The sequence below is a fragment of the Neolamprologus multifasciatus genome, chromosome 7 (genome assembly GCF_963576455.1).
Source record: "Neolamprologus multifasciatus chromosome 7, fNeoMul1.2, whole genome shotgun sequence".
NCBI classification, from domain to species: Eukaryota; Metazoa; Chordata; class Actinopteri; order Cichliformes; family Cichlidae; genus Neolamprologus; species Neolamprologus multifasciatus.
Genome location: NC_140445.1, coordinates 25,315,516 through 25,343,394, shown reverse-complemented (window position 1 = coordinate 25,343,394; position 27,879 = coordinate 25,315,516). Strand labels below are relative to the sequence as shown.

At 40.7% G+C, this 27,879-nt stretch overlaps 1 protein-coding gene across 4 annotated transcripts; it reads left to right on the top strand.

Annotated features, from left to right (window-relative positions):
- The first annotated feature begins 355 nt into the window (after positions 1–355).
- Positions 356–27,797, top strand: kcnn2 (potassium calcium-activated channel subfamily N member 2). Of its 4 annotated transcripts, XM_085168538.1 has the most exons (9): positions 356–1,138; positions 1,539–1,634; positions 15,494–15,912; positions 16,200–16,341; positions 16,504–16,614; positions 16,693–16,820; positions 18,694–18,702; positions 21,495–21,564; positions 25,002–27,797. In XM_085168538.1, the coding sequence occupies exons 1-9, from the start codon at positions 356–358 to the stop codon at positions 25,275–25,277; spliced, it is 2,034 nt and encodes a 677-aa protein (XP_085024664.1). In that variant the 3' UTR covers positions 25,278–27,797. The 4 variants fall into 4 exon arrangements, 3 of the variants coding, with proteins under 3 accessions (XP_085024664.1, XP_085024662.1, XP_085024663.1); XR_014875363.1 differs by lacking the exon at positions 18,694–18,702 and having other exon boundaries at positions 16,693–16,829; positions 25,002–25,035; XM_085168536.1 differs by lacking the exons at positions 18,694–18,702; positions 21,495–21,564 and having other exon boundaries at positions 25,002–25,166.
- Positions 27,798–27,879: the final 82 nt, after the last annotated feature.

Below are 27,879 nucleotides of genomic sequence, written 5' to 3'. Positions count from 1 at the left end.
CGTTTCACAAATCAATAGAAATAATGAGAAATAAAAAACACACACACCTTGAGTAAGTTTTCCCTGTGTGTCTTTGTAAAGGTGTGACTGTGCAGGTGGGGGGAAGCAACAATTCACTCGCTTATATTGATGAGAATGAAACGAGGCTGGGCTTCAGTTCCTGTGGTTGCAACCTTTTCATGACGTCGAGACAGTTGTTTTGGTCCCCTCTGCCCAATCGGAGGCTCCTCTCACACATCTACCGGAGCCGAAATGGATCTATTCATGCAGCAGCTCTGTCCTCCCGTAAGGACCGTGACGCCCTTTGTCGGGGGCTCTGTGGCGCCTGGTCGCTGCTTTAAAAAGCAGCACTGACATGGAAACCCCATTACAGCTGCAGAACGATTTCTTCCCAGAGCAGCAGCTCCAGCACTGTAAGTACCAGCACTACTGCGGACGCGAGGATCGCCTCGGCAAGCAGCACGACCAATGCTGCACCTGCAATAATTGCACCTGTGATGCGAGAAAAAGCCTCGTCTTTCGCGGGACGTCGCCGGCCACTGTGGGAACTTTAAGGGCACCTTCGGAAACGTCTTCGAGGCAAGGCTGCCAGTACAGCGTCTGCGAGTTCACACCTTCTAGTCATGGTAGTTTATCCAGACATCATCATCATCATCCTCACCATCAGCAGCAGCAGCAGCATTGCCGCGATAGGCAGCGGGGCAGCCTGGGCAGCAGCCACAAAGACAGTAACTCCTACAATGAAATAGCCATGAGCAGCTGCAGATACAACGGCGGCGTAATGCGGCCGCTGAGCAACTTGAGCTCGTCCCGCAGAAACATACACGAGTTTGATTCCGAGTCCCAGCCTTTGCAGCCCATCTCCGCCGCAGATGCGTCGGACACTTTAGTATCCAAGCCGGAGAATAATTCAAGCACCCTGATGCCTTACGCATCGGGAGACGGAGGGGGAGGCTGCAGCCACAGCGGGGCCAAATCGGGTAAAAAGAAGAACCAGAACATTGGGGAGAAGCTGGGGCACAGGAGGGCCTTGTTTGAGAAAAGGAAACGGCTCAGCGACTATGCTTTAATCTTTGGGATGTTTGGGATCGTTGTTATGGTTATAGAGACTGAACTCTCATGGGGAGCGTATGGAAAGGTGCGTATAGCCCACTCAAAGTCCGTGCCTCGCAGTCCCATGTAGGCTAGAGTTGATTTAGGGGACAGGTGACTCACGAAACAAGTGTTTTTAACGTTAAACAACTTGTGGTAGGATAAAGTGTTCTCAGGCAGGTCCCAGGCACGCAGGCCAAAAGGCCCACAGCTGTCCAGCCACGAAGGGGACCCCCCACCACCATCACCTCCAAAAAAATGAATGGGAGAAGAAGCTGCAATGTTAAAATTTGTTGCACTGTGTCCTAAAAAGCTAAATCGTGCAGTTTTTACTTACTTATTTATTTATTTTGGCACATTTGTAGGAGTTACTCCAGCATGTAAGACAAGATCTTCTGTCATGTTCTTGTGTCTTCTTTGACTTTACTGTCCTTGCTCTTTTGCAGGAATCCCTATATTCATTAGCTCTAAAATGCCTGATAAGCCTTTCTACAATCATTCTCCTGGGGCTGATTATCATCTACCATGCAAGGGAGATACAGGTAATGCTGATGCACTCTGTTGTTTTTTTGTTTTTTGTTTTAATCAAAGAATGTTTTATCAGTTTTATGTCTAATCTGCTGTATTTCTGCACACTTTTTCTTCCTTCTTTTACACTGTTACAGGTTGATTTTAAAGTCATTGCTGCTCATTTAGTGTCAGATTTAAGTATTGTGTGCATTTAATGCATGAACATTGTGAAACGTGTGAAATGTGTGCTTGTTTCTTTGCCATCTTTTTTTTTTCTTTCAAAGAATCAGCCCTGTGAGTGTGTAAATGATAGGAGAGGTTGTTGCACTGGTGCTGTTGTAGGCCTAATCATCAGCTATTGAAGCCGCATTAACAGTTCATTATAGATATTGGGAAGATTAAGGAACTCCTCGCAGGGTTGAGTGGATGAATGATTATTAGCCCGAGATGCTCCAACATGACAGTTTTATGACCATGCCTCGGAGCATTGTTGCACTACTGTGCTTCAGTACTCATGTCTTTGCCACAAATTTTCACTTCCTGCAGCATGGACCTCTGTTGCATGCCAGACAGCTTTCATGTGCCTGATGTGTTTCTGTCTGTTTCTTTTTAAATTCACCTAAATAGGAAAAGCTTCACCTTAAAAGAAACACCACCCAAGCATTTTCTCGAATCCTAAACAACGCCATGTTTAATCATGTTAATGGAGTTTCTTACTTTTGCACAAGAGGGTGATTTTAAAAATGCCTTCAGCTGAACTGTAAAAGCTGATCCAGCTGTTTTCATCTGACCTTATTTCTTCACTTTGTTGCCAGTCTATTTAGTCTCAAACTCAAGACGTAGCCTCATTTTGTTTATGAACTAGTGCATTACACTTTGATAAAACATCACTTCTTACCTCTTGCATCTCGCAAACAGAATCTTCATCAGCTTTGTTGGTATATTTAGCAGCTACAAACCCCAGGAGAGGATCAGTCATTAAAATAGCCCAACAGTAAAATGTGTCACTGCCTTGAGATCTCTCATTGTAAACCTTTCTTCATAAGAGATGGTAGAAAGGCATCATTATCATATTTCACCGTACAACAGAAGCTGTTTCATTTCCCCTGCAGATGGTTCCCAGGAGCTGTGTATAAATTAGAAAGAAAATCATACGTTGGTATGAAAGTATCAAACCCATTTTTTTCTTCTTCTTCCTCTTTTTTTTTGGCGATTGGACATTTCTGCTAAAATACAGAGCGAATAAATAAATCCATAAACAGAGCTTTTTCTCACCATTTGCTTATGCAGCTGCCGACCGGTGTAACAATTTAGTTTTGATGTAAAGAGACATTCTTTGTACACAGCATGTTTCTATTTAGGTAGAGGTATTAAATTAGTCCTGCATCAGCCACGCGGTTATTGTTCCCATTCACAGGAAACCAGTTTGCTGAGACTACTTTTATGTATATATATCCTTGCTGCAATGTTACAGCAACACATCTGTATATTATAAACATGGATTCAAGAAGTTTAAATCTCTTTTCTCTGCTTAAAATGACTCTGAGGAACCGCTGTTTCCTGAGCTCAAGTGATTATTTTAGCTCTAAAGCAAGGCCTTCTTTCCATTCCTTTAATTGTCAGCAGATGCATATTTAACACACAGGCAGGCTGCTCAGACATCTTTGATCAAGTCCCCTCTGACAGTCACGTCAATATCCAAAACATTTTTCACCCCACATAGCTCTCTTTTTGCTATAAAAGACATTTCCTCCTTTGTTGACCTAGAAAACTTTATTAAGGCAGTTGTTTCTTCACAGCTGATTATTGCAATTCGCCACATATTCACGCTGACTGAAGTAGAAGCTGGAACACTTTGATGAGTCAGAAAACATTATCAAGTCACCGCAGTCTTACTCACTAGACCTGCTCTGTAAATATACAAGTTGATTAGAAGGTCTGTCCTCTAATTCATCACATTCCCTTTGGGAGTAACCAGTCCCTGGAACTGACTTTGTCTCACTAGTTAAATCCAGTTCACACTGTTATACTTCAACATCCACCACAACAGCTGCTCCCATCCCTCCTTGCCTGAGGCTCTTTTGTGTCAGTTGTTGCTGTTTTTTGTGCCAGTTGTGGCTTTTTTGGTTCCTGCAGATTGACATATGTCCCTTCAAAAATGTACACATCCACATGTGTAGACGGCTGAATTAATTCTGAATCTGTCTTGCTGATGGTAATCGCAAGTACACACAAGCACACAGAACAGAGAGAGACCGGAGAGAGCTGTTAAAATGTGTTTTTCTTTCTGATTTTCTCTGTCCGTGTGCTGCCTGCTACTCAATACACTTGTGAAAAAAACAAACTGATTGTTTTCTTTTGGTTTATTTTTTGTTTAAGGAAGATAAACTGAAACAGTCTCCAGATTGAATCCTTAAACATTTAAATATCAGGACTAAATGAAGGTTTAATGCCCCAAATTGAAAATCCTGATTGAAGGTTGACTTTTTTATTAGCAGTGAGGTGCTACGTCAGGTGCATTAGGAACGACATAAACTTGTCCAATGCAAATTTTACCATTGCCAATATTTTGATAGATGATTAAATTGGGGTGATACAACAGTTAGCACATTCACTTCACTTCAAGAAGGTTTGAGATTGAACCTGGTCATCCGCAGGCACTGTGCTGAGTGCAAATGTCCAAAGGCATGCATGTTAGGTTAACTGGTGATTCTAAACTGGTTTGGGTGTAGATGTTAGTCATGTGATGCACTGGTGATATGTTCAGTGTGTATGTCCAGTTTCACCTGGACTTTAGTGTCTTTGCAGTTAGGATTGATGGAGATGGATGGATTTAAATGCGCATTTTTCTACGTGACATCATGTTACTTCAGATTTTATATCATTAAGTCTTCACTATATCGCTAAATAATCTGGTATCGTTTATTGGTGCTGAATTAGCCTTTTTTCCATTATTAAATGCAGTGATTTTGTACAATGCTTGCAAACACTGACAGTGATGTAATACAAACGAAAATTAGCAAATTGTCACACCAGACGAGCTGAAACAAGAGAACTTTTGGGGGGGAGGGGGGGCTCTTGATTTTTAATTTGGCATTTAATTTTTAACTTGATTATCTGCTTAACTGGCAGTTTTGGAAACTCTTTTGAGAAAAGCTTCTCCAAAGTCAGAAACATTACTTTAACAGGTGGAAGAATACAGCTACCGACTGGTAAATTTTCAGTGATTCGTAAATTCACACAGGGAAATCTGGCAGTGGCAAAGAGGTTATCAGATGCTATAGAAGTATTAACAACAAAGTACAAAATCATATAAAGTCAATCATTTTAAAAGCTCAGCTGAAAATAAAGCTACTGAAAGTGTTTCTTATGTATCTATAAATGTGATTAGGAAGTTTACCTAAACTATCAGAAGTAGAAGCTTCCGCTGCAAAGAAACGAACAACGTAACATCTAAAAACTCGTGTTTTATCAAATAGTCTAAACCTAAAGAGGAATCAGTTGCCAACTAACTTTCTGATAGTTGAATCATTCTGTCTTTGACCATGTTTTGTTTACCTCACATAAAGGCTGCCAAGTAGTAAGTGTAGCAAAGCAAAAAGTACAGTATTTTCCCATGAATGAAGTCAATGTAAATGTGCACTACAATGCAAAAGCCAACGACAATTGCTTCATATTTTCTTTCCAAGGAACAAGACGTGTAATTTTTTAAAGTGCTCTTGAACAATAGCTCTCCAGGATGGAGGTGTTTTAAAGATTTTCTTTAGACATTGGCCATTTTCAGAGGAATATTTTTACCTACTGCATGAATCATTCAAGTATTAAAAAACACCTAACTCAAGGATCAGCCGGTATTGTGTCTACACATGACACACAACTTAGCAAAGAATGAATATTGAATTGAGTTGTTAGACACTTTGTTGCTAGCATCCTGTCACAAAAGCTCATCCATTGTTCCCGTTTCTTTAGCTGAACCAGTTTGGCAGACTTAAAATGGGATTTTTGTAACAAAAGGTGATTCCTAAAGAGCTATTAATCGAAAACTTGGCATAAATCAGCATGCTGTGGAGCGTGTCTTTAAAATTTTGAGGAAACAGAGCAGTGGAGGACAAAACAAGAAGTGGCAGGTCTAAAAAAACTCTCTACAGCTCTGGAAGTTATGTCCTTGACAAATTGGAAAAAAAATCCAACAAAGACCTGACGCAGGACCTGAAAGATGCATCTGACACTCCAGTTTACTCATGTACAGTTCACTGAAGACTCATCAGAAATAGTCTCAGTGGCAACAGGTCTGATGCAAAGAGTGTCTACAGCCTTTTGTAAACACAGTGGAGGCTCTGCCATGTCAGCATCCAAAGCAGCGCTTTAACAAGAAGCCTGGAAACTATTCTTGAAGACAAAAGTAATTATGAAAAAGCTTGTCTAAAAGAGTTCAAGCTCTATTTCTATATTTGTTTAGACAATTTCTGCATCTATTTCCCATTTTCCTAACAAAATGTAAAGAAATGAGGGGTGGCTACTCCAAATATTTGACATTAGAGCCTGAGTTCAGAAACTAATCGCTTTAAATGATAGATTTCCCATGTAGAGCTTCACCAACCCAAATATTTTTATTTTCTATCTGCAAATGACGTCCCCTGGAGAAAAAGTTTGGAAACCACCGCGCCCACCAAAACACAAACCCACCCATCGACTGAATCCTTATTTAGCATTACTGCATCAGCACTCTGTCAGCTGTTGTGTTATTCGGTTTTATGCAATGTTCTTAAGTTTAACACACCCTCCCCATCCACATCCCCCGCGCTTCATTTTTACGCCTCTACGAGAGCCTAATGTGTTTGCAATGTTGCAATATGAATTGCTGTTTCTAAAGTGCCCTTTTCCATGTGGGAAATGTTGTTCCTGCAGTGAAGTAGATTATGCATGCACATCCATGTGTACTCACAGATGCCTGTCAGATGTAGAGGCATAAGTCAGGGTGATGAAATGGTTTCCCCACCACTTCTAGCCCCTTAAAACTGATTTACTTGTCAAGCTCGGTAAAGTCTGCGCTCTCTGATTTCCACAACACAAAGTTTGTTCTGCGTAGAGTGACTGAAAACTCAAAAAAAGGTCACTCTGAGCAGGCAGGACAGAGGTCGGACACAGGCTGTCATTTGTTTAGGGATACAACTGCTGTGCTGCATTGGCAGTGAGGAGTGACCTACTGAGCTGAGTGTGCTTAAAAAAAAAGAAAAAGATTTGTCCTTAGTTTTTTCTTTTTTCAGTGTCCACAAGGAAAATTATATGTATTCCTCCCTCTACACACCAGCTTTGATAAAGAGCCAGAAGCATGAATCTTATTATACGTCTCCTTAATATTTCCAGATGAGTAATTTTTAGACTTCTTAGTTAGGCAATGCAGCTGTGTTGTGGAAGTTAACACAGCTGCATTGAGTGTGTAGCTCTCCTAACTTTGACATGTCCTTGTCAGAGTCTGATATGAGCTGCAAGCTGCTGAGGTGGTTGATGAGTTCTCTCTGTTTTTCTAAGCGAACACAAACTGACATTTTGCAAGTTTCCCTCTTCTTCTCACATCAAAGTGTTGTGTTAAGGCCACTGCTGTGTCACTCTACCTTGTGATGACAGTTCTGCTGAGTTCTCTTAAACTAATGCAAAATGCTTTGGGGGCTGGGTTGGTTTTTTTTGTCTTTGATGTGTACTTTTGCGATAAGAGTCTGCGCTGATGTTTCACAGTTGCGCAATATTACATTTTTCGGTTCAGCAGAAAAGATAAAACAACAGCGTGTCACCCAAACTGTGCCAGCAAAATTCTGCCAAAGCCAAACTTGGCTGTGCTCGTCAGATTGCCCCTGAGTGCTGCGTATGTGTCAGAGATATGGTGTAACTGCAGGAGACACTCTCCTGTGTTTCTCACAGTGAAATCTGTCTTCTACCTGAGACTCCAGACTGGAGTCAGATAACCACCACTGGCTGGTGACCTCAATGTTTTCACTGAACGTACCGCCTTTCAAGGGCAGAGATACCAAACCACCCATGGAGCTGAGGATCCTGAAGATTATTTATGAAATTGCTCTTTGTGTGTGTGTGTGTGACTCCAAACATGCAGCTGAATGTAGATTATTAATGTGTGGCGACTTGGCTGCAGCCACAGCACTTTAAAGAAAGATTTATACGAGCTTTTGCTTTGGCTCAGAAATGTTTCACTTTGCTCAAATGGAAAAATTGCACATGCAAATGTGAGACTTAATCTCGGAAGCGAAAGCAAACAGAATTTGCGAAAGCTTCAGATTTATTCTGCAAACTGGCCTCTTAGTGGCTCACTTTGATATCATAAATAAAGCATTGCATTAATGCCTAATTGGACTGAACCTCTCAACCTAATTCACTAATGAGATTGAGTGATTTCATTCTCAGTGACAAGATATATGTTCCCATCTCCACATTACACAGATTAAATATTGAGCTCCATTAGTTATATTGAGAGTAGTGAAACCAGTTACCAACCCAGCTAACAGCGCAGGTGAGCTCCTCCGGGGCTGCACAGTGCAGACGCAGGACATCAGCAGGCAGGGAATGAGCTCAAGACATATTCGGCTGTGCTGTCTCTCAGACTGACATGAAGAAGCCTTTTCGATGATGGGAAAGGGGCATGCACTCTGAGTGATTAGACTGTATTTTAAGTCCATCAGAAAACAAGATGAATGTCAAAGAGAAACCGCTGATGCTTTGATTTGCCCCGAGTTAGAAACAGGCTGGCGTCCTGTTCCCTGGGCTCTGTTGTACATTGCAGGGGATTAACGTCTGTGCTCTTGAACAGATTTGAGGGTTTTTTCCTAAGGTAAGGTGGGGGTTTTTGGAGAGAGCTGTTTTAGAATAAAGGCACACAGTTAAGGTTAGGACACATATATAGATAAAAACAAATGTGTCTTTCAATATCCATGTGATAAATATAGATTGTAAGAACTTAAAGGCCTGTTTTTTATCTATTATTTTTGTGACTACATTTTTAGCCATTTTACTATTAAAGGAACGACCATGAAACTTTATTATAGGCATTCATACTGAGCAGATAAGGATAAATCCTAATCTCTTGTGTGATCCCCAGACTTGTCTTCTTGTGTGACCACACAGTTCACATTCAAATAAAATGTCTGGGCAACTATTGGCCCAGACACATGTTTGTCTTTCCCCCAGGATGTACTGAAATATATTTAGTGACTCCTTAGCTTTTAATCTAATGCCATTAAGGTCTTTTCTTCTTTCTTTTTTTTTTTTTTACCTGATCCTTTAGTTTATAACCTCAGAGACTCAATGGCATTCCCATCACTCTGAGCTGTACTGTGTGCTAATTAGAAATGTCACTGGCCACTATATTAGGTACCAGGTGCTAATGCCAGGTTAGATCCATTAGATCCCATACATTCAGAACGTCTTTAATTCTTCATTGTACAGGTTCAAAAATGTGCTGGAATTATTCCTCAGAGATTTTAAACCATAGTGACATGACAGCATCACACAGCTGCTGCTGATTTTTCAGCTCCACATTCCCATCTTTGTGGTCATATGAGGCCACTGTCATATGCAAGAAACCATGATCAGGAGATGATTTGAGTTTTGTGATATGGAGCTTTATCCTGTAGGAAGCAGGCATCAGAAGATGGGTGCACACACTATGGCCATTAAGGGATGGACATGGTCACCAAGATACTCAGGTAGACCGGCGCTGTTACTAAGGGGTCCAATGTGTGTCAAAAAAACATCCCTCAAGCCAGTACATGATCGGCAACCTGAACTGCTGATACAAGGCAGCATGGATGCACACTTTCAACTTGTTTATGCCAATTTCTGGCTCTACCATCACCAGACAACATTTTTTTAGGCTTCTGTTATCCATTTTTGGTGAGCCGAATTATAGCCTTAGTTTCCCAGCAGGAGTGGCGCCCATTGTGATCTTCTGCTGCTGTAGCACATCCGCTTCAAGGTTTCACATGTTGTGCATTCAAAGATGCTCTTCTGCATCACTTGGTTGTAACAAGCAGTTGTTTGAGTTTTTGTTGCCTGTTCATCACCCATCTAGCACTGATAACAATGCCACATTCAGTGTCACATAAATCTTCTTGCAGTCCCATTCTGACGTTCGGTTTTGACTCTAGCAGGTCATCTTGACCCTGTCTATAAGCCTAAATGCACTGAGCTGCAGCCATGCAATTGGCTGATGAAATATTTGCATTAACGAGCATTTGAACAGATGTACCTAATAAAGTGGTTAACAAGTGTACGCTAAGTAACATACACGTGTAGCATTTGAGCAGATTAAACAAGTTGATTTTAGCAACTAGGTTGCTAAGTGACACCTGATAAAGTTTCTGCCACTTTTACAAGACATTAACCGTATTTAAATGTCATATTTCCACACAGTGAGCACGACAAAGAAAGTCTATGCACAAGATTTTTTTTGAGTGAAAAGAAAAATGATTTCTTCTATTCTAGCTGTGCCTTTGTTTCATCTTCAAATCTTAATGATCCACTGTGTACGAGGTCAAGATGCGGCGCTCTTACCACTTTAAATAGATTCTTTTTACCTTCTTTATCTTAAAAATAAACTTGCAGGTATGTTTCTCAAGTCACAGGCCTTTATTTTAATCTTATGTTAGGTTGGACATATTTTTAATAATTATGTCTCTGTGGTTATAATTTTCATTTATGTAATTGTCTATATGTAAATTTAAAAAAATGTAATAATAATTTAATGATCACCACAAAATTTACTTGTGGACTCGTTTGTTTTTTTTGAACCTCTATTAATTGTTTCATATTTTCATTCTTAACATTAAAAAATGCAACTATGATGTAACTGAAATTATTATATTTGTAGCCTGTTTTTATAGTACTTAAACCATCTGTGCTGTAAATAATTAACCTTCTATTTCTCATCAGGGCTTTTGTTTTTCACACTGTTAACATAAGTTTTTTCTTTTTTAAAAAAACTAAACCTCACAGTTGAATATTTTTCATCCATAGATGCAGTTTTTTCTCTGTCATAACTGCTGGTTTTCCAGCGAGTATGAAATATTTCATGCTGTGCGGTTAAAGCCCCATGAGTATTGTATTTCAGGTCATCCATTACCATAATTGCTTTTACTCACCAAGTAGGCTTTCCTTATGCAAGCTCCTGCTAAATGTTTAATTACATTGTTTGGAGGTAACAAACTTTGTAACTGCTTTTGACACGACCGGTTTGTTGTTTAAAATGTAAAATAAAACGTTGCTTGTGCCGCGTGCAAACAATAGATTTAGCCTCTTTCAGAGAGTTAATTCTGTAAGTAAGAGACCACAGTGTGAGTGGAGACACAGCTTGTGTTTCCGTGTCTACATTACACTCAGCTGGAAAGCCGAACAGGACAAGCTGTGGTTAGAGTTACACACTTCTTTGTCAGATGTCGGTTTGTTAAAGGAGCTCAGTGTCGCTCATTTGATAGGAACGACCACCGCTGAAAATTTAATTCACGTGTTTTCTGTGTTTGGGGGAGGGCGGGGGACTTTGATTGTAGCTTCTGAATAAATACAAATGAGCTGCAGAGGCTACGTGGGGTTGTTGTACCATTTATTGAGGGACTTGTTGCTGTTGTTGTTGGCTGGTGTTGTACTGTGCTTGACTTTCAGCTTGTTGACAGCTGATATTTCCTGCACATTTCTTGGCTCAGAAGCTATAATAAGCGTGCAGTGTGCCGTTTCTGCATTAAAGCAGCTGAAGCTGTAGTTTCGGAGTGCCTTTGAAGCTGTCGTACTGTAGCATGTGGAGCACTCATACACGTCTGTAGTGCAGTCTTATTGATTTCTGCGCGCTCGCTTTGTCCTTGAGATGAACGCTTTGAATGGGGAGCTTTATTTAAGATGTGAGAAACATGACTGTTTCAGCGATTCCATTTTAGGTAACATGTCACAGCTAAAATTACAATCTAGGTCGGTGATCCCATTAGCCTTTCAGGAGTGGGACAGTTTTCTTTTTGCTTCTATAATGAGAAATTCCAAATTAAATGGAGAGTAGCGGGCAAACTGCCGAGTCATGATGTATGCCTCCAGAGTGTCCGCAAAATTATGACCATATGATTTGTCATAAAGTTTAAGACAGACTGATTTGCAAATCATATAAGCCCTATATAAATGATTAAAAGTGCGAGGGCAAAGTAATAGATGCTGAAAGGGAGGCATATAATTGTTTTTGAAAAATACACCCACATTTTTAATGCTAGCTACACATTTTAAAAAGGTTAGGATCAGGTTTTTCTCTGTTTCTAACAACACACTCTTTAAATGTTTGGGGATCGAGGAGACCAGCTGCTGCAGTTTTGTAAATCAAATGCTTCTTGCTGCTTCTTGTTGTCTTTTTTTTTTTTTTTCCTATTAATCCAATGTTTTCAATAGGCGACAGGTCTGAACTGCAGACAGGCCAGTTTTTCACCCTGACTCTCTTGCAACAGAGCCGTGCTGTGTACTCTGCGCAGAATGGGGTCTGGCATTGTCTTACACAAATAAATAAGGCCTTTCCTGACAGCAAGACAACAAGTCGAACGGTCCCTCTCCTCTTTAGCCTGGTTAGAGCAGCGCGCATGAATTCAAGCATAAATTTCAAATTTGATACATAAGAACACAGACAGCTTTCCACTTCACCTCAGTCCATCTTACATGAGCAGAGGAGGCAGCAGCATTTCTGTAACATGTTTCTTTCTTTGCCTGTCAGTTTTGTTTTTCAGTGTTGTCCTTTGTGTGTAGGGATTTCTTCAGATACAATGTTTACTAACATTATGTGCTGCAAATGATGAATTATTCTAAAAATGGTCATCTAATTTTCTTTAAAATCTTTTTTACTCCTATTCAGTTCAATTTAGTTTTATTTATATGTTGCCAAATCACAACAACGGTCACCTCAAGGCACTTTATATCATAAGGTAAAGACCCTACAATAATACAGAAAACCCCCTATGAGCAAGCACTTGGCAACAGTGGGAAGGAAAAACCTCCTTTTTACAGGAAGAAACTTCCAGCAGAATCAGGCTCAGGGAGGGGCGGCCATCTGGCATGACCAGTTCGGGGGATGGGGACAGGACAAAAGACATGCTGTGGAGCCAGGCATCAATAATAACTAATGATTAAATGCAGAGTGATGTATAAACACATTAACAGCGCGTCAAAAGAGGTGAGTGATGAAGATACACTTAATGCATCATGGGAATCCACCAGCAGCCCAGACCTATTGTAGCATAACTAAGGTATCACTCAGGGTCACCTGATTCATCCATAACTATACACTTCATCAGTAATTAAAGTTCTAAGGCTAATCTTAGAAGAAGAGAGGGTTTCTGTCTCCTGAATCCAAACTGGGAGCTGGTTCCACAGAACTGGGCCCTGAAAGCTGAAAGCTCTGCCTCCCATTCTACTTTTATCCTAGGGACCACAAGTGAGCCAGTGGTCTGAGAGTAAGGTGCTTTATTGGGATGATACATTAATATGAGGTGTTTAAGATAAAATGGGGCCTGATTATTCAAGACCATGTATGGGAAGAGAAGGACTTTAAATTCAATTCCAGATTTAACTGGGAGCCAAGCCAAGCGAGAACTCAAAAGGGTTTTTTGATGGCTCCACCTCTCGAGTTATATCACTGACAGGTTTAAGATGACCTGACTGCTTGTGAGATGTTGCCCCTGCAAAATGTGCATTTATGAACAATAGAAACTCAACGACATAGTTGCAGACCACATAAAGTTACAGAGCGGCATCACCGAGTGCTTCTGAATGGCACAGAGAGTAAAACTCGCTAATGCTCTGTCGACTCAGTAACTGCAGTGTTTCAGCTGTTCTCTCACATTAAGATCAGCACAAAAACTCTGCAGCGAGCATCATGACTTTTTTTTAACTATACATTTTCTGTGACTTACGACATAACCTGAAACGAATCCTTCCATTAAATATCTGGGTTATTTTTTGATTTTCATTTCTTACCATTGAGTAAGCAAACAAATACTTCAGTATTATATAACACATTAATAGAACAAATTGTGAAGATGTTCCTCTTACTTTAATAATTCTTGTACATTTCTGAGCTGAAAGATGAACAGAACTGTGCAGGATGTTGTTTCAGAGGGCTGTAAGCAAAATCACTGTACTGTATATCATAGTTAAGCCTGAGAAGTCAGTGGACACCCCATAATTTATTACTGAGTACATTAGGGAGGTTTCTGACGACACGTAATAGTGCAGTTTTTCTTTTCCTTTTTCCCCTTCATAAAGGCGTCTGCTCTCATGGCAAAAAAAAAAAAAAAGCTGCCAGGAAACCTCGATTGGATTTGCTGACAACAACGTTTTGTGAAAAATCTACTGCCACTTGTGACAGCTTGTACAGGCGGAGGACCTTGATGTGATTGAGTGGATAGAGCGGGCGCATTAGAGAAGGGATACCAGTGCGAGGTGTCAGAGAGAGGAATACAGTTTGGAGCGCTTTTTATCTACAAGCCTCACAATACAAAGTAACAGGTATAAAATTGAGATCGCCTGTTTACAACCTTTAGTGTGAGAAGTGGAGACCGCGAAGGAGCTGATATTGGTAGTCGTGTGAGGACACGAGTTGAAGATAGCTGTAGAAAGTGATAAAGAGGAGTGAAGGGACATCAGCAGGAGTGACCATGTGAGAAAGCTCCTGCGTATATATGACAGAGGACGGGGTGGAGAAGAGCGATGGGAGGTGTTGAAATCCACTCACACTGAAGTCCCCAGTGAGACCGCCAGCCTTCTGGTCAGGGTGGCCAGGCGATCAGCACCTAATGCTAATGTGGAGGTGGCAGATGTTCTCATTAGTATACTGCTTAGAAGTTGAAAATGCTTACTGCACACCGCTAATGTATTGCCTGATGTAATAATATTTTATTTTAATGTATTTTAATGAAGAAGTCAAAATCTTCAGTCATCTTCAGAACAATTTATTCTATAGGCACTAAGATGCTTTACACTAAGGATTGTCATTTATTCCATAAATTTCAATAATTTATTGTATGCAGAAGCTGTTTTATACAGCATTGATGAGTCTGCCGTTTCCTGGCTTTCTTTTTCTTTTTACATTATTTAGTTTTCACGTGAAAGTAGCTTTAAAAAGTCCACACTGCCCTGACAATCTTTAAATGTCTCGGTTTGGTTGAAAAGGTAAAACCTTAAAGAAAACTGGTTTACAATCATAACATCATAACAAAATAGTCCAAACATCTGAAGTCTTTGGACTATTTTGTTTTTTAAATTTGATGCTGAAATAACCGTTTACTGTAGCAACAGTTAAGTTGTCCACTGCCACAGTGGACTTTAAATCAAGCAATTGAGATGTGGGTGAAGTGCAGACTTTCAGATTTAAATCGATGGCTGTAACAAAAGTATTGCATTAACTGTTTAAGAATTGCAGTCGTTTTTATAAGTAGTCCCATTTTCAGATGCTTTCAGATCAAAGAAAATAAACATACAATTCCTCTCTGAACCCAAGCTCATTTAAGATGGACTGGGGTGAAAACTAACTCTGCTGTGGTCAGAACAACCAAAGGTTTCCACATTTTCATACGCAGGTTTTAGAGGAACATATTGCCATCCAGAAGTCTTTCTCAGAGGTTTCCAGTGTTTTACACACATCGCAACAGTGAGTCTGTGTTGAAGTCAAACAGCTGAGCAGCTGAGATCCCACATCAAGCAAAAATGTAATTTAATGGCTTGAGGCGATTTGCTGTTTACTCTTTAATGGGTTTAATGATTTCCTGTAGTGTGCTGTGTCAACATGATGAAAATTTCAGCTGTTTCCTTTTCTTTGATTGCTTTTTCTACCCTTCATCACCCTCATGGTGCCCTCTACTTGCAGCTATTTATGGTGGACAATGCAGCTGATGACTGGAGGATAGCCATGACATACGAGCGCATCTTCTTCATCTGCCTGGAGATCCTGGTGTGCGCCATACACCCCATCCCAGGCAACTACACCTTCACCTGGACGGCACGCTTGGCCTACTCCTACGTGGCATCCAAGACGGATGCAGATGTGGACATCATCCTGTCCATCCCCATGTTCCTGCGCCTGTACCTCATCGCTCGCGTCATGCTGCTGCACAGCAAGCTCTTCACCGATGCCTCGTCCCGCAGCATCGGTGCACTCAACAAGATTAACTTTAACACGCGATTTGTGATGAAGACTCTCATGACCATCTGTCCCGGCACTGTGCTGCTGGTCTTCACCATCTCGCTATGGATAATCGCTGCATGGACAGTGAGAGCCTGCGAGAGGTGCCTGGATCAGTTTTCTCATGCTATGCCACGCTGCTCAGCATGAAACATAGATAAGGCTTAAAAATAGATAGAATACTCACTCTCTGTCTGAGCATCAAGATAGAAGGATTAACACAAGCTGTAAGAAAAGATTATGAAACTGCAGAGTCCTGAAACGTTGGATTTTAGGCATTACAGTGGCTAAAACCTCTTTTTTTAAAAAAGAAATAAGTAGCAGTCATGAGCTTCAGTTTGTTCAGGTGCATGAAGGTGTGTCAGTCTGATGCATTTATTATTCATTACAGGTACCATGATAACCAGGACATAACCAGCAACTTTCTTGGAGCCATGTGGTTGATCTCAATCACGTTTCTTACCATTGGTTATGGGGATATGGTCCCACATACGTACTGTGGGAAAGGAGTCTGCCTCCTGACTGGCATTATGGTGAGATTATGATGCTTGTTTTGTTTTGTTTTTTTATCGGCTTGTGAAACTATTGAAAGACTCTTATTAATTATGTAAAAGCCGCCGATCTGCTGCTAATTTATCGTGACTGAAAAATATTGACAAGTAAAGGAACGCTGTATATTTTGTCTGGCTCCCCAGGGTGCTGGCTGCACTGCCTTGGTGGTGGCTGTGGTGGCAAAGAAACTGGAATTAACCAAAGCTGAAAAACATGTTCACAATTTTATGATGGACACCCAGCTAACAAAAAGAGTAAGTGAAAGCTCTGCAAGGTGTCATAGATGCTTTATTTCTTTACAGTCTTAACCAATTTTGTTTTTGCACCATAAGGTGAAAAACACAGCTGCGAACGTTCTCAGGGAGACGTGGCTCATCTACAAGAACACTAAACTGGTGAGGAAGATGGACCACGCCAGAGTCAGGAAGCACCAGAGAAAATTTCTCCAAGCCATTCACCAGTAGGTGCCGTGCTCTTAACCCTGACCTCGCCACTTTTCTCCAGCAATTTCATTCACCAGAGCAACACAAACCTGAAATCTGAATTGTTTGACACCTGTAGCAAAGCTTTGTGCTCATAGATTTGGAGGATCTTGTATTTTTATAACCATGCTTTGACTTGACTGATTTCACAACTTCCTCTGCTGATGTTTGAATGTTATATATGTATATATACACAATGAATCATTGGAGATTCCTGTAAAGCATTTACCCGTTTTTAAAAAGGCATAAACTAGCATCATGAAAAAGAAACTCTGTGTAAAGTTCATTTTACCTCAAAATATGCAGGTTTTACAGAATTCACAGGAGTATGATATCGATTTCTCCACCTTTTTGCTGTCAGGTTGACTCTTGTGTGTCTTCTTCGCTGTGAGTCAGATGTCAGGCTGACCTCTGGGCTGACACATTTCGGTTTCTACTCCTCTAGCGCTTGCTCAGACATTCACCTGTCAGCTAGTGTTTTAGTGGGTCCCCAAGGACCCCCAAAGTGCTATCTCACTCCAAAACAGTATTGATTTTAACCTCACCTCACTGTTGTTTTCCTTCAGCTTACAGTGCTTACCAGCACAGCCACACTGAGGCTTCTTTCATTAACTGGCAATCACCTCTGCGCTTTATTAGAATAAATAATAGCAAATACGCTGGTATATTGTTCATACTCAAGTAAAAATGTCCTCTGTTTGTATGTTTGTTTTGCTTTCTGTGGTTTTATTCACACACACATATATATATGAGTCTTCGTGGTCTACTGTGTGCAACTTTGCTTTGCTCATGAATCTTTTGGACACACATTTAAGTTTTAACTGCATTCAGATGTTTATTGGGAAGGTAGGGAAACACAAATATACACAAACTGTCTGCTGCTGCTGCAACCCACATCCAGACTTGCAGTTTAATAGCTTTCTCTCATTGTTGCTGCTTTTCGAGTCATTATGCCCTTGCTGTTGGGTTCAGGTGATTCGCGGCATTGATGACGGCTTCTCATGTCCACCTCCTGTTCTCTTGGACAGCCTAATAATGGAAATGGCTCGGAGCTAAAGTGCAATCTATAAAGAACCAGATTCAGTTGGGAAAAGTCACGTTGCTCTGTGTGCTTGGAACGACCACTCAGCGTGGTATCAACATCTCCCGGTCACATTCTTTGTGTTAGAGAGATTCAGTCGGGTTATGAGGCAGAGTGTTCACGGGGTTTGTGTGGGAGAGTTTTAAGTAGGGCCTGTAGCCTAATCACAGGGTGTGACAGACAAACTCTGGCGTGCAATTAATATAGAATAGGAAGTGGATTAACAAGTGGAGGCTTTTAATAGGCCTACAGCAATCTTTGACTTCCTCTACTGGTCAAAGTTGTAAGACAGTGAGAAAACTTTGCTCACACATCCTTGAGGCAACTTTTGTTGTGATTTGACGCTATATAAATAAAATTGAATTGAATTGAATTGAATTAGTTGGAGGGGGTAAAAGCTGTTGTTAAACAGACACTTCTGGTTTGCCGGCATTAACAGGAAGATTGCTTTTATTCACTGTCTTTCTGATAGGACCAGAAAAGGCTAAATTAGATTCAGAGAACAAAAACAGCTGCAGCCACCAGAAACGGTCCACGCAGGGTGAAATAACGAACTGGTTTCAAGATGAGGGAAGTCAGGAGAAGCGGTGGCTGCTCTTCACAGGTGACAGTGTAGCGATGAGGGTTTCAGCAGCCAGACGTGAGCAAACAGAGTTTGCCATCTGACTATGTTTATCTGATATTGTAATAATTCATTTGTCTACTTCATGTTTCCTTTTTGTTCCTGTTTTGTTTTTGTTTTTCCTGTTTGTGTCGACACAATGCAATAGAGCTCGAAAGTAAGTCTTCGCCTCTCATGTAGATACAGACCTGTTGTGTGCATGCTAACGAGAGCTTGTCCTTGAACCCAATAACTACTAAAAAAAAAAAAAAAAAAAAAAATTACACTCCCTCATTTGATAAGTGAAATTCATCCCTCAAAAATCTTTGCTTCACACAACCCAGTCACACCTGCTAAAAGTGTGTTTTTCTTAGTTGGCATGTCAGTTTGACGAAACACACAGCATCACATTTTTCTTTGTCTGATTTAAATCACTGGTACAGGCACCTTGTTAGTGAACAGACATGTGCTGCACATTGTATACACACCCACAGATGCAGTTTAAGTGAATTTCAATTATCAATGATGGAGGGTGTTTTTCTTTCCATTTCTGCATGGATGTGATGAGACTTTTGATCTTTAATCAGAAAGCAACTGATTAAACTCCAATCAACTGTGCTTTCACCTACCGAAGGATGACGACCACAGTGGCATTAGCCTGCAGACGTGTACGTTCTGTGATACCCCAAAAAGTCATGCGATACGCCCAAGCGGCCACACTCGCACAGATCAGGGCTCAGGGTCATCTTTCGGCAAGTGGAACCATTGTTACGCCTGTTACGACATTTGCAGCTACATTTCCTCCATTTCCCTGTTGGATGACACAGTAGCAGAGATGCCAGTCCATTGTTGTTGTCGTGGCTGGTAAACAGCATAATAGCAACAACATGCAGCTGCCATGCAAGAAGAGTTTGGAGACACAACAACACTGAGGTCATTTGGATGACACGTGCTAGAGGCACGGTATCACACAAGTGCTAGCCAAATGTCTTGCAGAATGTTTTAGGCCATAACGGCTGTGAAATCAAATGTCTCCCTTTGGGGAGGACGTCTTTTTCCATGCGCAAGGCTGAAGGAGGAACCATAGTAGGGACAAAAAAAAAAAAAAGCAGGACAGTGAGCACTTGTTAGCTCAGAGATCAGCAAATTGAACAAAGAGGGAAGTGACCTAAGAGGAAGGTCAGGGTAAAGCCTTGAAGAAATCCCGTTTGTGCTCGAGAGGCTGCAACTGTGATCAACAGTGTGAATGGTCAGCAGGGACAAGGGCGACGGGGGGGGTAAAAAAAGAAGACGTCAGACCCATCCATTACTTTGAAGAATAATTTGCATTTCTTTTCACCATGAGTTTAATGGAGGTCACGACAAATAAAGCAACTTGAGAGGGTAAAAAATGTGGAGCGGCACTAACTGAGATTGAAACGCTTAGCATAGCCGTTTTCCCCCAATGAACACCAACCGCATATAAAGTGCCCGTTCACAAAGGGAAGTGCCCATGAGCAGTGACTGATTGTGGAAAACATACTTTGAATATAAAATAGAAGGTCAGCAGGCTTTCTCGCCCTCACCTCAACCTGCCCTCTGACAGCTATTGGTCATCCAATTGTGAAATGTATATTTCTAACAGGTCTCATGTCAACTACAAAACCAAGTAACCCCGAACACCTATTATCTTCTGTAATTTAGAGAAGACTACTGCTCTTTTCTTTATTTGTTTCATTATAGCTAGAAGAATATAAGAGTGATGTTTTGAAATTTGTTCTGCATTTGTCTGAGAGTCTTCTTTGTATGAAGCATTATGGGACTAAGGTGGCAGGACATTTTTGCCCCATGCCTGAAGTTTTCTTTAGTGGCTTCTGTGACACTCTCTGTTGGTCTTCGCTGCACATTTGGGAGTTTCTCGACGAAATATCCGTCTCCCTCAAAGACTCTTGAATTTCTTCGTCTTCAGCAATCTTAAAATTTGACCCTCAATCATCACCTAAGAGTCAGACTGTATTAACGGTGTATTATTATTTTTAAGCAATTCAGGAGGAAGGAAAAAATCCCTCTTTAATATGTTGACGCCACATGTGGCTAATACTCTACAATAGTGCACATTTTGCTGTTTTTAAGTCCCCTGAGAAGAAGAGTTAAAAAAAAAAAGGTGCTTCAGTAGCACAATTAAACAGGAGCTGTAAATTATTTAAGCACATTTTATAAAGTAGGCAATTTTCAGTCTTTGCAGGTAGGATTTTTGGTTGATAGAAAAATTAGCATTTTGCAGGGTTTTTTAGCCCACAAGACAGTTTCTGGAAAAATCTTTTCATTTCCTGCCCGCAATTAACAATTAAAACAATTCTTCAAGTTGTCACGATGACACGATTTTCTCTGTTCTAATGGGAATAAAGTCTCAAAAGGGAAGCAGGCTCATAGCTGCTGTCTAAAGGTTAATCTTTACCCTCTGTGTTAATACAAAACAGTGTGGGATGTTTTTGGCTCTCTGGGTGACTAAATAGGAATAGTAAAGAGAAAAAAGTTAACCAGAAGGGAACTTTACAGGAACAACAGCTGACCTTTTTACCCTTGCTGTTTTCTAATCTCATATGTCAAGAAGACATAGAGTAGGACTTGATAAATGCTGTTTACACTGTACCCAGATATGACCCCCCACCCCCATTCCCTTGTGGTGTGTATTGGTTGAGTAGGACGCAGAGCTGATTTCATTCACCCCCCGTGGCAGCTCCCTCTCCTCCCCCCACCCTTTCTTTCTCTGTGGTCTCCTTTCCACTTGCATGCAGCTCAACCAAGCAGACTGCCCCTCCAAACCCTGCATTCTCTACACATATCCCATGCATGTCCTGGGAGTGTTCTCCATGTGTATGCCTTGTGTGTGCACAAATTTACAACAAGAACAAAAAAGAAAAGAAAAAGAAAAAACATATCGACACTAATAGCGTTAATTTATTGGGTTCTGAATGGTCTTGTGTTCAGATTGAGAAGTGTTAAAATGGAGCAACGCAAGCTGAATGACCAAGCAAACTCACTAGTGGACCTTGCTAAGGTAAGCTAGACTAACAGTACACTGCTGCCTTTGTAGGTTTCCTCCCTCTGTGTGGCTGAATCCGATGCATGCTAGCTGACTAGCTGAATTAGTTGTGTTTTCTAATATAAATCAAAGTCTACAGGTGTCAAATAAACAGACAGGCTTTACAATCTGTGTGTTGGTTGCGGTTGACTGCGCTCACCTGGAATTCAATTTGCTTGGGGTATGAAATAATAACGCATCTTTATTTTGCAGTGTAAATCACTGTCCCCGGGACAAAGAAATTACTGAATGGGAGTAATGAGAACCCCGGCACAGTTTTTCCCTCTATGTATTCTCTGATGTTTGTCTCCAGATGCACTAAACAGAAGTCGACAAACCTTAGGGAAAGACCAGGCAGTGCGCCAGCCTGACACAGCAGAAACAGTAACCTGGAAAGGGAGACACACTGTGATCTGATGATTCAGCCAGAAATAAAGGCAGAGAAAAAGAGGAGAGAAAAGCAGAGCTTCTGACATTCAAAAGTACACCACAGTCAAACTGGATTCAGGCCAGCATGTCATGAAAGGTATTAGTTAATATTGCCTAATCACCTCATGCTGTAAAACAGCACGGAAACCTGCGACGTGACATTGAGTAAGGTGGCTTATGGCCAGTGTTGTACGAGTCTGCAGCCATAGGAGGGCAGTGTGGCTTCAGTCTTTTCACGCTCTCGGTGGAAAGACGGAGCTAAATAGAGCTGAACATATCTTTTTGGAAGATGTATTGCCACTGCAGTGCACAGTGAAATTCCTCAGATCACAACGTATCCCCTTATTTCATTATCTCCTCCAGAGTCACTTATACAGACCCTGTTTATTCATCCAGCGTGACATAAACGATGTAACATTGGTTGAATGCAGTTTCCTTCCACAGGATTTTTTTTTCTTTTTCATTTTTTCCTGTACATATCCTTATATTACAAAACTGCTCACCCAAGTGGCTTTAACAACCATCTCTGCCACTCTGCTCGCGCTTCTTCCCTCGTCTTGTACAGAAATTGGTTTATAATGTCAATTTGCGGTTTTACATTACAGCCCAAGTAGATGTCTATTAACCACCTGTTTTCTTGCTCTCTATCATCCATTCCACCATATTTGAGCATGTTCTCCTTTCATTTCACGGTTTGAAACTTGGAGGCCTGTGCCTGGATGCAATCATTTCTTAATTACACTTTATTGGATTAATTTGATATTAATAGCACAACCCTAACAACAGTTGTCAGGTTAAGTAGTGTCATGGCTTCCTTAGTCCTCACTGATTCATATAAACAAGCTATCCCATCATCTCCGCCTCAAATCAGAAGAGGACAAGGTAAGTGATGGATGACATCGCCTCTAAGCTGCCAGGGGTTATTAGTCCTGCACTGAATAGTACCTCAGAGACCGCCTTCCAGCAGCATCACCACCACTCCTCATCTGGAATGTGATATGAATTTCTTAGGCTGTTGCTGACTATTTTGGAAGCCCAAACCGTTTTAGAGAAGAGCAGTTATAGTTTTATAATTTTCATGGAGGTTTTTTGTTTGTTTGTGTGTTTGTTTGTTTGTTTGTTTTTCTTAATAGCCTGTTATGAGATGGCTGATGCATCAGAAGAGCATCAAGTCAGCAGGCACCTTTCCTGTCTCCTTAAGGTCACAAACTAATGTACTCTGGTCTGCATGAAAACATAAGCTCCTGTAAACTGCCCAAATAAAATTCACCCTTCTAGATCAGTTTACGGCTGATACTGTACTCCCATAATGTTCTTCTGACCTTATTTTGAAGGATGGTGAAGGTTTCTCTGGGTGAGACACCAGCCATTGCAGACAAGATGGATAATATGGCAATATCATAAAGCATTTACTTTGAGTTAGTAAAATCTGAACTGTTGATTCAGCTCAAGAAGCCCGCGCAGGAACATCTCACCGTGCAGTATTACGACAGCGTGCAGCCTGACACATAAACTGAAACATTGGTGCAATCACCACCCTGTCATATTATGCAGGTTCTGTACAGGCTGATCTCGTGTGTGGCGTAAGGTGTATACACTCACTGGACACTTTATTAGATGCACCTTGCTAATACCAGGGTGGACCCTTTTTTGCCTTCATAACAGCATTAAGTCTTCGGGATACAGATTCAGCAAGATGTTGGAAACATTCTCCTGAGAGATTTTGATCCATATTGACATGACAGCATCACACAGTTGCAAATGTGTTGGCTGCACATAATGGAAATCTCACATCCCACTACATCCCAAAGGTGCTCTATTGGATTAGGTTGTGATGACTGTGGAGGGCATTTGGGAACAATTTTGATGATTTGAGGGGCATGACGTGGTGCACTATCCTGCTGAAAGCAGCCATTAGCAGATGGGCACACTGTGGCCATAAAGGGTATAAAGAGATGGACAAGATCCGCAGCAATATTCAGTTAGGCTGTGGCATTTAAATATTCATTTGGTACTAAGTGGCCAAAGTGTATCAAGAAAATATCCCCCACACCATTACAAGTAAATTGTAGGTCCGTTTCCTGTTCTTAGCTGACAGAAGTTGCACCCAGTGTGGTCTTCTGCTGTAGCCCATCAATATGTTGTTGATTCAGAGATGCTCTTCTGCATACCTTAGCTGTAACGAGGAGTTGTTTGACTTCCCGTTGCCATCCTATCAACTCAAAGCAGTCTGGCCATTATCCTCTGACCTCTAGCACCACCTTTCTTTCACATTCTGATATTGACTTTGAACTTTAGCAGGTCGTCTTCACCATGTCAGTTGTGCCATGAGATTGGCTGATTAGAAGTCTGCATTAACAAGCAGTGGAGCAGGTGTACCTAACAAAGTGGCCGTTGAGTGTATCCGTGTCATTACTGCACTCAGTCATGAACATTTTTGTTGTTATTCAAGAGAAACATGAAATCCTAAAATACTTTGAATGTGATGGTGAGTTTTTTCTTCCTTCTATCTTGGTTTAGCAAGCAAATATTGTGCAATACAGTGAAAAAAGCCTGTAACATCTGAAACTGTGAGCTTTATAGACCTGACTCAGACTGTGGAAGCATCATATTAGCTGAACCTTTATTGCACTTTTACACAGCATAGCGCCTTTGATGTTTATTCACAATTTCTGACATTGAAATTGCAGGCAGAATGTGAGTATTGTTTTCAGACAGACGTACAAATAGATATACATCAGTTTATTATTTTAAAGTCATTCTTTACTTTGACTTTGATGTGTTTGAACAGTGAATCTTTAGCACTCGTAGCCTTTTGTAACCAGTTTTCTTTCTTCTCTTTTCAGAACTATCAGTGCATCTTGATGTGATGAAAATGCATTTTCCCTATTTTTTTAATGTATAATAAATTTTCTGGTGGTCCATCAAAAGTAACATTGGTTTGAAAATGTTAACAATAAGCTGTTTTATCTCTCCTATTCCAGACTCAGAACATCATGTATGACATGGTATCAGACCTGAATGAGAGAGGGGAGGACATGGAGAAAAGGATTGCCCTGCTGGAGACGAAGCTGGAGACTCTACTGAGTAACTTGCAAGCTTTGCCCGGACTCATCAGCCAGGTCATCAGCCAGCAGCACAGGGACTTCCTGGAGGTGCAGCTCCAGCCTTATGACAAACACAGCCCTGAGCGCTCACAGTCAGTGTCCCGGCGGAGGTCGTCCTCCACGGCACCGCCCACCTCCTCCGAGAGCAGCTAGAGTCCAGGGGGAACGCCTCCACTGGAGACTTTTGCCATCATATGGCCAAGTTGCATTTATCGTAAAGCCTTATGGTTTCAATAAGTATTATCCAAATTCTGATGACAGAATCCAAGATACTGAGGACAATACATTTTGATGGATAACTTCATGCTGTTATTTATTTTTTATTACCTCAAAAGATGTTGTTATCCTTGCTCTGGTGACATAAAAATAATGGCGCTTCCCTCAGTAACAACTAAAAGGCCTATCGATGGGGCTGTGATAAGAACTCTTCTCCATCTCTATGCAGAGGTAGCCAGTTTTAGGTAGCAGGGTTACCAAGTGTGAAACTATTGCACTAAAATAGTGCTTCTCACAGACTTTGTGCTTCTGCTGGCTTGATTCAGTCTCTGTGTTCCTCAAAGGAAACCGAGAACCCACTGAGAAATCAGTCAGGGAGCATGGCAGTGATATTGAGGAAAAGTGTTGCGGTTTACGGACTGGAGTGAGCTGACAGCAGAAGCCAGATGAAAATCGCTCCTACACACTGTCACTCAGAGATAACTTTAAAAGCTTGAAATGAGGAAAACAGCATATATCTTTTAGGTTAGAAACAGCATCAACTATAATGGTTTTCCTTTGCAGAGTGCCCCTGTAGAATGACTATTTTTGGGGGCCACGTTGCAAATAATTTAATCCTCTAGTAAAAATGAATGCATCAGAACCTGTACTTGCACTTACTTTTTAATCAATGCACTTCAATGCTGACTAAGATATGATATAAAGATACGTTGCTCATTAAAAGAAGAACATTTTAAATGTTCGGGCATGGGTTTATTATTGTCAATTATCGAGTTGTGGCTAGTGTTAATTCAAATCAATCAATTAATTTGATTCAAATCGAAGCCCTATTTCTGTTTCTCACAAAGAAGCATCATCTTAGACCTGCAAAAGTCTTTAGAAACTTACTGAGTGATCATACATTTACTAATTAACCCCCGGTCTCGCTGTGTCTCACCTCCTGTCCTTTTTTTTCTTTTGCCTGTGCTCTTTATGCTTGCTGCCATCCCAGCTGGGCAACAACAAATGCTGAACAACAAAACCGTAACCATATCTACCTTTTAAAAAGTAAATGCCTATTTTTATATACTTTAATGAGGAGAAGCACACCTCTTAAAACTAAACAAACAACAACGTGGGATCGATTAAGAGGCAGATTCAGCGTAACTAGCACACGGTAAGGATATCTCGGACTGGAGTTAAGATACATAAAACTGTCTGTGAGACTTTTTCCTGAACATAATTAACAAACAGTGTGATTTAAAAACTGTGGTATTCTTCCCACTTCATCTGTCGTTTACAGCATACGCTTTGGATGATACTGCTGGATGAGCTGGAAGAGCAGGGCTGGTAAATGTGATTGGCATTTACTACACTTGGAAATGTTACGGTCCACAATTGATTTAACATATATTCTGATTTTATTCATATATCCACTTTGGTCATTAATGCTCTATAGCTACATATGAACTGTGAGATCTCCTGATGTGTCCAACATACTCTTTTATGCATTATTACTCAGTATACGACCATAATGGTTGTGTATTCTTAAAACAGCCGTTCCAAGGTTCACAGAGCATCGCATGGGTCAGAGGAGATCCATCACAGGTCTTGTTCAACCAGCTCACTCATTAACCAATAAATCAATCAGAGAGTTGACAAAACACAGATGTTCCGTCCACAAACTTATAGAAACCAATGACAGACTATACTGTATGCGACTTAAACGATAAAGAATTAAACAATAAAAATATACAATTTCACCGGTCTCCATCCTTTTTGTATGCATTTAAATGTGGGTTTGTATCTTATGTGCTTTTGTAGAAAGATGTTACACAGTTCAGTGCAATAACCAGTGTTGTAAACAATGCGCTCATCAGTATGTACGCTCCAGGTAAAGTGCACCACAGACTTTGTAGATCTTCTAAAGAAATAGGCTCGCTATGACATACATTAGGTTATTTGATATAGCCAGAGTTGCCATTGTGTTGGCAAAAGTAAAGGGATAGTCCTTAAGTATATAACAAAGTTATAAGATTTTTCTTATTTAGAAGCAGAAAGGTAGAATTGATTATTTCTTAAAAGTTAGCATGCAACAATTTTACAATTATACACCAGAAATCCAGTTACAGTATTTAAACGTCTACCTGAATAAATGTAATTATTATTAAACAAATGTGATATTATATTAATCTTACCGAAGTATCAGTTTGCAATACTTTGTGTGCATTTAGCTTTGACTTTATATGCAGTTATACACTCACTGGATGCTTTTTTGGTACACCTTTTCAACAGCTCATAAACAACACAAAAACCCATGTATTAAATATGATACATATCACATGGCAGGTAGATATGGTCAAGACAACCTGCTGAAGTTCACATGGAGGATCAGAATTGGGAAGAAAGGTGATTTAAGTGACTTTGAACATGGCGTGGTTGTTGGTGCTAGATGGGCTGATGGGTGACATGAAATATGATACATGAAATATAAACAAATTTCCATAATATCTGTTATGTTATTTATGAGTCCTTCCAAATCAGTTTAAAAATAATCATA